This window comes from Mus caroli, unplaced genomic scaffold, assembly GCF_900094665.2.
Source record: "Mus caroli unplaced genomic scaffold, CAROLI_EIJ_v1.1 scaffold_19217_1, whole genome shotgun sequence".
Taxonomy (NCBI): domain Eukaryota; kingdom Metazoa; phylum Chordata; class Mammalia; order Rodentia; family Muridae; genus Mus; species Mus caroli.
Window position 1 is genome coordinate 1 of NW_018388988.1, and position 12,065 is coordinate 12,065.

At 38.6% G+C, this 12,065-nt stretch overlaps 1 protein-coding gene and 1 pseudogene across 1 annotated transcript; both read right to left on the reverse strand.

The window, feature by feature from the left end:
* Positions 1–219: 219 nt before the first annotated feature.
* LOC110287887 lies at positions 220–7,192 on the reverse strand (annotated as a pseudogene).
* Positions 7,193–10,832: 3,640 nt separating this feature from the next.
* On the reverse strand, positions 10,833–11,786 carry LOC110287888 (olfactory receptor 143-like). The gene has a single exon (XM_021154388.1). The coding sequence runs from the start codon at positions 11,781–11,783 to the stop codon at positions 10,833–10,835; it is 951 nt and encodes a 316-aa protein (XP_021010047.1). The 5' UTR covers positions 11,784–11,786.
* Positions 11,787–12,065: the final 279 nt, after the last annotated feature.

Below are 12,065 nucleotides of genomic sequence, written 5' to 3' on the forward strand. Positions count from 1 at the left end.
ATCACTGGAAAGAGAGGCCCATTGGACACACAAACTTTATATGCCCCAGTACAGGGGAATGCCAGGGCCAAAAAAAAAAAAAAAATGGGAATGGGTGGGCAGGGAAATGGGGGAGAAGGGGGAGCATATGGGGGACTTTTGGGATAGCAATGGAATTGGAATTGAGGAAAATACGTAATAAAATATATATAAAAATAAATCAGAACCATTTATAGTACCTTATAATCCTTGTTTCTGCTACAGGTTATGTAGCCTTAGATGATATTTATAACTACCTTCTTTTAATACTCATTCTGCATTTTCTCCACACTCTGCAGGCACCTCAGCAGGTCTTGGCTCTTTTTCTGAATGAGTAACCCATACCTTCATTCCTGGTGGGTCTGTGTCCTTTGTCATCCTGCTTGGATTAGGCTGTTGTAGTTTCCCATTGACTTGAATCACAGGACATGATAGTACTAAGAAATTCCCTAAGAGATTTCCTGCACTCCAGACCTAATCCTTACCTCCACTGTGGAGAGGAAATCCAATTTCCCCATGAAAATCTGGATCTATCACTCCTACTAACACTGTTATTTCTGTCTTAGCCTGTTGGTTTAAGAGCTTCAGAATCCCAAAATGACCAGGGGAAGTCTGAGCTTCCAGATAAATAGAATGTGGTTTTCTTTTTTGTGGCTCCTTGTAGGTGCAGCCCCATTCTGTAACCAAAAATTCTAGGCCAGCAGAACCTAGGTATGTGGGAACAGGAAGAAAAATTTCCTAGAGCTTCGCTAGGAGTTATAGTGAATAGACTCTTTTCCACCCCATTCCATCTTTCTATCAGACCAGCTGTTTCAGGATGATGGGGAACATGATAAGACCAGTGGATTCCATGATCACTCCACTGTCTCACATCTCTGGTTGTGAAATGAGTTCCTTATTCAGAAGCAATACTTTGTGGAATACCATGATAAGGCATTCTGTAAGTTGACAGATGGTGGTTTGCACAGAAACATGTGCAGAAAAGACAAATCCATAACCAGAACAAGTATCTACTCCAGTAAGAACAAAACATTGCCCTTTCCACAGAGGAAATGGTTCAGTGTAGTCAAACTGCCACCAAGTTGCTGCCTGGTAACCTCGAGTAATGGTGCAATATCTGGGCCAGAGTGTTGGTCTCTGCTATTGGAACATGTGCCTTTAAGCAGGAGCTATACCTAGTTCAGCTTTTGTGAGTGGAAGTCCATGTTGATGAGACCAAGCATAACCCCCATCTCGGTGACCATGGACACTTTGTTCATGTGTTCATTGAGCAATGACAAGGATGGCTGGGGAAAGAGGCTGACTGTTCACAGAACGGGTCATCTTATCCAATTGATTATTAAACTCCTTCTCAGCTAAATTATTTTTTGGTGAGCATTTACATGGGACACAATATCTTCACATCCTTTGCTCATTTGGAGTGATCTATCCACATACTTCTTCCTCAGATGTCTTTCTCACCCATTTTCCAATTGTGATCTTTCCAAGTCCCTGACCATCCATCCAATCCATTGACTACAGCCTATGAGTCAGTGAGCAATCATACATATGGAAATTTCTTCTTCCAAACAAATTGTAATACCCTGTGTATTTCCTGAAGTTCTGCCCAGTGTGAAGATTTCCTTTTACCTGTATCTTTCAGGGTTGTCCCAGAAAGGATTTGTAATGCTGAAGCTGTCCACTTATGGGTAGTGCTTACATAACATGCAGAGCCATTAGTAAACCAGGCCCTAGTCTCCTCTTCTTCAGTGAGCCAATCATAGGGAACAATCAGGAGGCTATAGGTGCATACTTGGCAGCAAATGGCATTGTAACAGGAGTAGAAAACATGGGCATTTGAGCAACTTCTTCGTGTAACTTGCTTGTGACTACAGGACCTGATCAGGCCCAATTATGTATACACCACTTCCATTTGATAACAGGCTGCTGCTTTGCATGTCCTACTTTATGACTTGGATGGTCTGATATCACCCAGATCATGATGGGAAATTCAGGTTACATGGTAACTTAGTGTTCTATTGTCAAATATTCAGTTTCCACTAAGGCCCAATAGCAGGCCAAGAGCTGTTTTTCAAAGGGAAAATAATTGTCTGTAGATAATGGCAGAGATTTGCTCCAAAACCACAAAGGTCTCTTCTATGATTCACCTACAGGGGTCTGCCAGAGGCTCTAAACAGCATCTCTGTCTGCCACTGACACCTCAAGTACCATCGGGTCTGCTGGATCATATGAGCCAGTTGTAGAGCAGCCTGCATAGCAGCATAGACTTGTTGAAGAACCTTCTACTGTTCTAGGCCCCACACAAAGCTAGCAGTTTTCTGAGTCACTTGGTAAAGTGGCCTGAGTAACACACCCATGTTAGAAATGTGTTGTCTCCAGAATCCAAATAGACCCACCAAACATTGTGATTTTTTTCTTGGTGGTGGGAGGGGCCATGTGCAATAACTTATCTTTCACCTTAGAAGGAATATCTCTGCATGTTCCACACCACTGGACTCATAAGAATTTTACTGAGAAGGTCCTTGAACTTTGGTTGGATTTATTTCCCATCCTCTGAGACACATGTGTTACCAATGAGTCCAAAGTGGTTGCTATTTCCTGATCACTTGGTCCAATCTGTATAATGTCATCAATATAGTGCACCAATGTGATATTTTGTGGAAGAGACAGATGATTAAGATACCTTCTAATTAACTTATGACACTGGGCAGGAGAGTTAATATATCCTTGAGGCAAAACTGTAAAGGTATACTGCTGACCTCGCCAACTGAAAGCAAATTGCTTCTGGTGGTCCTGATGGACAGGTGCCATGGACTGGGCCCAGTCGGCCCCCCTCAATCCGTGGGAATCAGGGTCTCAGACAGATGGGCATAGAGTCTGCAAGAATTGTGTGACAAACAGACTTGATACAAGGGAGTAGGGATTTGAATGTAATGTCAAATTGAGCATCAAACTTTTTATACAGAAGAAAATAGGGAAGTTAGGTGACACATTGGCAAGGTACAATGAGGTTACCGGATACTTAATGACTCTAACACAACTGGGCAATAAAACAACCGAGACAAAGTCAGCTCTATCTAAGGTCAGCTATAGTCTTAGAAGCAGGTGTGAGGTCTGTACACTCTCGGGGCAAGGGCTTTCATGCCCAAGTCATGGTTCTAATAAGGGAGTTCCACTGTAGCTAACCTTGTAATGAATAATGCAATACTCTAAAACCACAGCCAGATCTACTTCTTAAACCATTATAAATTCCTGTATATGGGAGTGACTTGGCTTTTATTCTAAGTGATAATGTGGGGGGACTTTCTACTAATAAGTAATATATTCTGCCATACATCACTATAATAAGAATTCTAAACTTACTTTGCTAAGCTTGCCCTGAGATTTCTAACTCTATGTAGTAGATAGTAATGCCTGATTTCTTTCACTATCTCTCTTACAATACTAAAGGCAATTCTGAATGTCACTGAATAGGCACCATTCTTACTGAATTCCAAGCCCATGGTCGGCTCAAGGATTACCTAGGGCACTGATGAAGGCCAGGAAGCAAAGTTCGATTTTGCTTAGGTATTTGGCAAGTCATTGCTTGGAGGCACCTATAACAAAACAATACTGAAAGGAAGCACACTGATGGTATGGGATGCCACAGATCCAGGAGACTAAGTTTCTGTGAAACTCTTCACCTCAGGACTGCTTCCAGGTTTCTATACCTGTCAAGCAAGTCACTACTGAAGTGGATGTAGCAGACAGGTACTGGGAAGATGGCATTTGCTAGATCCATAGCTGCATACCAGGAGATGTGTTAATTTGCCCTAGTAATGAAACTATATCTGGTAAAGCAGCTGGAAACAGAGTTACTACCAGATTTACTTTTCCATAGTTAACTGAGTCATTCTCCATGATCCGTCTGTCATCTGCACTTACCAGATAAGAGAGTTTAAAGGAGATGTGGTGGGAACTACCCCTGCATCTTTCAAGCCTTGGATGGTGGGGTTAATTTCTATAATTCCTCCAGAAATTCAATACTGTTCATGATTCACTATTTTCTTTGAAAGAGGCAACTCTAAAGGCTTCCATTTAGCTTTNCCAGCCATAATAGCCCTCACTCCACAGGCTAGGTAACCAGTGTGAGAATCCTGTCAATTTCTATGTGTACTGATCCCAATTATACATTCTGGAACTGGGGAAATGACCACAGGATATGGTCATGGAGGTACTGGACCTACTGTGAGTCAGACATCATTAATCACCTGTCCTTAATAAGCCCCTATATTAACTAGAGGGCCACAACATTTCTTAGGTTTTCCTGGGATCAACATCAATTAAGAACCAGCATACAATAGATTCTGGAAAATCTGATTATTTCCTTTCCCCCAGTGTACAGTTACTCTTGTAAAAAGCCATAGGTTCCTCTGTGCAAGAAGTGGAGAAAGGCTAACAGCAAAACTATTAGATGTCTTATCAAGATCCTTTCTCAGAGGAACATGGCCACCCCTTCATTCTAGGGTTCTGAGTCTTCAAACTGGCTCAAGTCTGCAAATTGATTCACTGGCCAAGATTGCCTCTTGCCATGATCCAATGTAGCCTTTCTTTCATTGCTTTGAGAATTTTTCTGCTTATATAGATCAAACAGTTATGCAGTAGGCTTCCTATCTATTTCATGCCTGGAAAAACCATGTCTGATTAGTCAGTATCAAAGGTCTCTATGAGGCATGCCATTATAAATTTCACCTCTTCTGCTCTGACCATTATGGGCTAGGTCATTATAAACATTGTTTGCTCTATGCTGCCTATTATAATAACTTCGATCACATTGCTGCCACCTGTCTCTTGCTACCCATTGCATTTAATTCATCTAATTGAGTAGCAGCATCTCCCACTTCAGTATTGTCTTGTCCAACATTTTCTTGAGAGAAAGTCACTGCTAGTTTATCAGACTCTGGGAGGTTAATTTCCTTTTGAGAATAAAAAAGTATTATTTCAAGGGGTAGGGCTGATGGTACTACTTCCTCAGGTAAAGAAAACCCTTAAGAATCTGAAGATTCAAAGTTTTCAGCTTCAACAGGATCTTCCCACACATCCCCATCCTAAGTTATAGGATCCCAGTCTTTGCCAGTTAATACCCTTACTTTAACTGCTGACACCTTTTGAGTCTGAGACTTGAATTTTTGATATAATTCAGCCAATCTTATAATGGGGATTCAGTTTGATTTTCTGCAGCTCAGCTCTGTGGCTACTGGACAGAAGATTCTCTTCAAGAGCTCATTTAGAAACCTTTAAATTATTCATTTTCATCTGGAACCATTCAGTTTTATCTTACAGCTCACTCTTTTCCTTCATCAATTTTTCCAGAGATACAAAGAGCAACAAGCCGGCAAAACCATTTTTCCATTTTCCCCCAAGTTGTAGAAAATTTGGTAAACTGGGTGACCTAATGCATCACCAGTTACAATTAATGAATCAAGATAATCAAAGTTAACTTCTTTAAGATAGAATTATAGTTCCCACCATGGGTTTTCAATATTCTCCAAGCTCCAAATAGAGAGAATATGTGGAGAGGCTTCCATAGTTGAAGGTGCCGGTGAATTATTAAACCAACTCCAGATTCTTTTTTTTTTTTTAATTTTTTATTAGGTATTTTCCTCGTTTACATTTTCAATGCTATCCCAAAAGTCCCCCATACCCACCCCCCCAATCCCCTACCCACCCACTCCCCCTTTTGGCCCTGCGGTTCCCCTGTACTGGGGCATATAAAGTTTGCAAGTCCAATGGGCCTCTCTTTNCAGTGATGGCCGACTANGCCATCTTTTGATACATATGCAGCTAGAGACAAGAGCTCTGGGGTACTGGTTAGTTCATATTGTTGTTCCACCTATAGGGTTGGAGTTCCCTTTAGCTCCTTGGGTAATTTCTCTAGTTCCTCCATTGGGGGCTGTGTGATCCATCCAATAGCTGACTGTGATCATCCAATTCTGTGTTTGCTAGGCCCCGGCATAGTCTCACAAGAGACAGCTATATCTGGGTCCTTTCAGCAAAATCTTGCTAGTGTATGCAATGGTGTCAGCGTTTGGAAGCTGATTATGGGATGGATACCTGCATATGGCAATCACTAGATGGTCCATCCTTTCATCACAGCTCCAAATTTTGTCTCTGTAACTCCTTCCATGGGTGTTTTGTTCCCAATTCTAAGAAGGGGCAAAGTGTCCACACTTTGGTCTTCGTTCTCCTTGAATTTCATGCGTTTAGCAAATTGTATCTTATATCTTGGGTATCCTAAGTTTCTGGGCTAATATCCACTTATCAGTGAGTACATATTGTGCGAGTTCCTTTGTGATTGTGTTACCTCACTCAGGATGATGCCCTCCAGGTCCATCCATTTGCCTAGGAATTTCATAAATTCATTCTTTTAATAGCTGAGTAGTACTCCATTGTGTAAATGTACCACATTTTCTGTATCCATTCATCTGTTGAGGGGCATCTGGGTTCTTTCCAGCTTCTGTCTATTATAAATAAGGCTGCTATGAACATAGCGGAGCATGTGTCCTTCTTACCGGTTGGGACATCTTCTGGATATATGCCCAGGAGAGGTATTGCGGGATCCTCTGGTAGTACTATGTCCAATTTTCTGAGGAACCGCCAGACTGATTTCCAGAATGGTTGTACAAGCTTACAATCCCACCAACAATGGAAGAGTGTTCCTCTTTCTCCACATCCTCGCCAGCATCTGCTGTCACCTGAAGTTTTGATCTTAGCCATTATGACTGGAGTGAAGTAGAATCTCAGGGTTGTTTTGATTTGCATTTCCCTGATGATTAAGGATGTTGAACATTTTTTCAGGTGCTTCTCTGCCTTTCGGTATTCCTCAGGTGAGAATTCTTTGTTCAGCTCTGAGCCCATTTTTTAATGGGGTTATTTGATTTTCTGGAGTCCACCTTCTTGAGTTCTTTATATATATTGGATATTAGTTCCCTATCTGATTTAGGATAGGTAAAGATCCTTTCCCAATCCGTTGGTGGCCTTTTTGTCTTATTGATGGTGTCTTTTGCCTTGCAGAAGCTTTGCAATTTTATGAGGTCCCATTTATCGATTCTCGATCTTACAGCACAAGCCATTGCTGTTCCAACTCCAGATTCTTAAAGGATTCATTCTTAAACTTCTGCTCCTCTAGAGCCATTCCCAGTATCAAATTCTGTATTAGTCATGGTTCTCTAGATTCACAGAACGTGTGGATAGTCACTACATAGTAAGGGAATTTGTTATGATGATTTACACTCTGTAGTTTAACGCCCAACAATGGTCAGCTATGAATGGGAAGTCCAAGAATCTAGGAGTTACTCAGTCCCACAAGGCTAGTAAATTCTAACAGGTGTGCTGGCAAGTAAATTCACACATGAATAAAAGCAAATCTTACTTCTTCTAATGTCTCCAGCAGAAGCTGTGGCTCAGATTAAAGGTGTGTAACACCATGCCTGGATCTGGCACTTGTTTTGTCCCAGGCTCACCTTGAACTCAGAGATCTCCTTCCCTTAGTCTCATGGTATTCATAGCCACTATGCCTCAAGATCTCCATGCTAACATCCAGGTCAGAAACTTGTATCTTCCAACCTCAATCTGGATCTCAATCTGGATCACAGGGTGAGCCTTCCAATTCTGGATTGTAGTTCATTCCAGATAAAGTCAAGTTGACAATCAGGAATAGCCATTTACACTTTGTACAACTCCATAAGAAGAGTGTCCAGAAACATCCTCATCTGTCATTCATAGCTTTCCTACAGGCACCTCTAATTGCAATAATACATAAGAGATCAATGGTTTAACTCTATACAAAGAAGTTCTACAAAGTCTTTGAAAGCATAGGAACAGTCTCTCAAAATCAGCCTGAGTTTATATTCACTCCTCCAATTCCTATTAATGAAAGTATAGATTTCCTTGACCCTTCATTATATATAATTATATATGCATATTTTATGCATGTCTATGAGATAGAAAAAAGGGGGGCTTGAGTTTTGAACAGATGGTAAGGTTCTTGCTTATAGAAGTCTGTTAGGGCTAATTATGTAAGATCAATAATAAAATTATTAAAGAAAATGAAAGTGATATCTCACTGTTGTTGTGAAGATGATACACGTAATGTATGTAAAAATGTATTAACATAAGAAAAGTCACCAGATAAATGTTTGTTCCTTTATCCTGTTTCACATTTTTGTTCAGATTCATTAGTGTTCTAATTTGATCACATTTGAATGAAATCCACTTTTATTGTGGTACTGTTGCCCTGTGTAGAAAAAGAAATGAGCAGCATTCTTGGCTCCTTATTCCATTCCAGTCTCTCCTCCCCACCACCCACACATGTCAGTTGGAGCCAATAAAATGCCTTTAGACATTGTCAAATGTATTGTGAATACCAGTAGAGATCAGAAAATGAGACTCTGAAATATTATGTTTTGACATGGTAATTATATTAAATGAAGAACACTAGATGAGTGAAGAAATGAATGTCAACAATAACAATCTGTGCTTTCAAATTATTTAAGAATGAATATCAAGGAGAAGATAGATTGAGATATAACACTGGTTCCTTCTGTAAGACAGTATCAAATTCTCCACCAATTGTTTGCATCATTCACATTGCCCTGAGAAATGAGTGACATTTTCTAATATTTTTAAGTGTTCTATTCTTTGCAAGATTCATATTTGACTGGTTTCTTGTTTTAATCATCTAGTAGATGATTACTAATACTTTCTTGTTTTATTTTTCAATTTCTTATTTTGTAATTCGCTGAATTACAAAATTTATTTGCTACTAAATTTTAAATGCCATAAAATTTAACTCCAAAAACTGAATTTTACTGAAAATATTTCACATCTTTTCTTTGTCTTGTTTTATCTAAAAATTATTTTGTAAAATAATATTTTACCCTATGAAAGTTTCATTCATTTAAGCAAGTTGTATCGATGATACTGATCCACTACTATTGATCTCCAGCTATACTTAATGTTCTAACTTCATGCCCTTTTATTTATGTGCTTTTACTGTTGTTAATAATCCCTAAATCCACTTAATGCTGCTCATTTGTATGAGTATGTTGGGTATCTACTAGGGCATTAGGAATCTATCAGTGTCCACTTATAAAGGAAAGCATACGTTTTCCCTTCAACAGCCATCAACTGCCAATAATTCATCAGATAGGCATGTGACATCAGGGACACTTTTCCCATCCCCAAAATACACAGAAATGAAAATAATTGCTTAAATTTTATTTATTGTAGTAAAAAGGGACAAATAAAAATTATTTGTGGAATTTTTTCACTAATAAATCACATCCTGCATGTTTTATAACAACAATGTACCAAATTTGCTATCACAAATATATTAATATCACAGATATATAAAGGGCAGTTCACTAAAACTGTTTTTCAGACCAATAGCCAAAGAGTTTTGACAATACTTTCAATTAAATATACTACTTAATTATTTATGCCACAAGTAAGGTGTTTAGTAATTATATCAGGGCAGAATAAAAGTGATAGTTTTTCCCCTGACCTAAAACAGTTTTTCTTTTCACCTAGTTCTTGTTCATAAATTTTCCACTTTTTTTAATATTGTGGATGTGGATCAATTTGTGTTCATGCACAAAAAAAAACAAAACAAAACAAAACAAAAAACATGGAGCATCTGTGGAAAACAAAGAACATCTTGCAGCACTGAGATATGAGATGTCTCTTTCAACTATGTGGCAAATCACATTACCTACAGAGCCATTCTCTCAGGCCACATTAGCATTATAAAGGTCAAATAGAAAGGCAGAAAAATAATATACATCTGGCACACATTGAGGCCCAAAGAAGACATTGAGCCCTTTGAATTGTAGTTAGAGGCAGTTGTGGTGAGCTACAATGAGAGTGGTAAAAACTAAACCTACTTTTTCTGCAAAAAGAGCATTTGCCTTTATTCACTTAGCCATATCTCTCTTTGAGAGAGAGGGGGAAGAGAGAAAGAGAGAGAGAGAGAGACAGAGACAGAGAGAGAGACAGAGAGAGACAGAGACAGAGAGAGAGAGAGAGACAGAGACAGAGACAGAGACAGAGACAGAGAGAGATGGAGAAGTAAAGATTTATTTTGGAATAAATCTTTTTTTGAATTGAAATGATGAACAAGAACATCTATCAACTATATCCCTAAGCATTAAGCAAGTTTTGTTTTTCAGAAGTAAGTATCCTCATCTGTTTTATTTTTATTTTTACAAGAGAGTATTCATTTGAGGTAACACAGAAAATAACCTAGACTTTAACACCTATTATCAGACTTGAAAGATTTGAGACATTGGGCAGAGAAATAGGCCTAATACATACTCAAGTATCTATAAAAATAAAGCCTTATTTCAACAAATTACGGACATCCATCAAAGCTTTGAAACAAAACCCTTAAAAAGAGTGGATTCTAACTCAAATTATGAGTTATTCCAAGCATACAAATTTTCTCATCATTTCCCTTATGAAATATATCTATAGGTCAAATACCATCAAATAAGGCAATACTTATAAATATTGTTTCCAAAAGTTAGAAAGAAATTAATTGCAAATGAATACATATGTGAGATTACATAGCACAACACCAGCATAAATCTAAGCATATTAAATCCCAAAATGGGCATACACATATTTACAATTCATAATGAGCAGAAAAATGATGTAGCAGAAATTGTGTTGACCTTGTGGAAATATAAGGAGAAGTAGAAAAAATAAAACATGGGTAATGAAAAAGATACTACAACCCACTGGGGACAGGGTTCTATGAAGTACCAGTGGTTGAGTTAATTTGAGATTCTCTTCAAGGTTTTCTTCACAGCAACTTTGACATCTTTGTTCTGGAGACTGTATATGAGAGGATTCAGCATGGGCACGAGAAATGTATAAAACAGTGAGAAAAATTTTCCCTGGCCCACAGTCTCAGCAGATGATGGCTTGACATAAGCAAGGAGCCCAGATCCATAAAAGAGACTAACAGTTATGATGTGGGACCCACAGGTGCCCAAGGCTTTGTACCAACCCTTACCTGAGGACATATTAAGAATATTGAAAAGGATCAGAGCATAAGACATTAAGATAAGGAGGCAGCATAAAATGATACCTGTACCTACCACAGCAGTACTAACAAGCTCATTGACATAGGTATCACTGCAGGAAATCTGAATGACAGGGAAGATGTCACACATGTAGTGATTGATGATGTAGTTATTACAAAAGTTGAGTCTAAACATTAAGCCTGTGAGGATCATGGCACTGGTAAACCCTATCAAATATGAAACAAACATCAGAAGACAACAGATCCTAGGTACCATGATAGTCTTGTATAGTAAAGGCTTACAGATGGCCACGTAGCGATCATAGGCCATAGCTGTCAGCACATAACTCTCAGAGTTCACAAAAAAGCAGAAGAAGAACAGCTGAGTCATGCATCCTCTGAAGGAGATGGTGTTTTTCTCTAAAAAAAAGCTCATTAGCATTTTGGGGGTAAAGACATATGAATAACAAAAATCAATGAAGGACAAATTGAAGATGAAAAAGTACATGGGGGTGTGAAGGTTTGAATTCAAGAAAATGAGAATCATTAAGCTCAAGTTTCCCATCACAGTGGCTGTGTAGTTCATCAAAAAGAGAACAAACAGGGACAACTGGAGTTCAGGATGGTCTGTCAGTCCCATAAGGATAAATTCAGACACAAAAGAGTCATTTTCCATAGTTATTTGCTTCGTGTGTAACATCTGTAAAATAGAAGGTCACACTACCAAACAACTTATGTTTGACTCGAGAATGATAAGTTAAAATTACTGTTTTACAAGTTTGGTTTGAAGGAACACATAGGAAGTCATAGAAAGATTCCCTTAATTTCTCTGGAACCTCTATTTCCTCTTTTTACTAACTGTAATATGTATATCATTCCAGAAAACATGCAAATAAACATCTGAATTAGTTGTAGTAATTTTGTCTCTTTCTTTTGCTTTACTACCAATTAAAACTGAAAAGAGCAATATATACGAACTTTT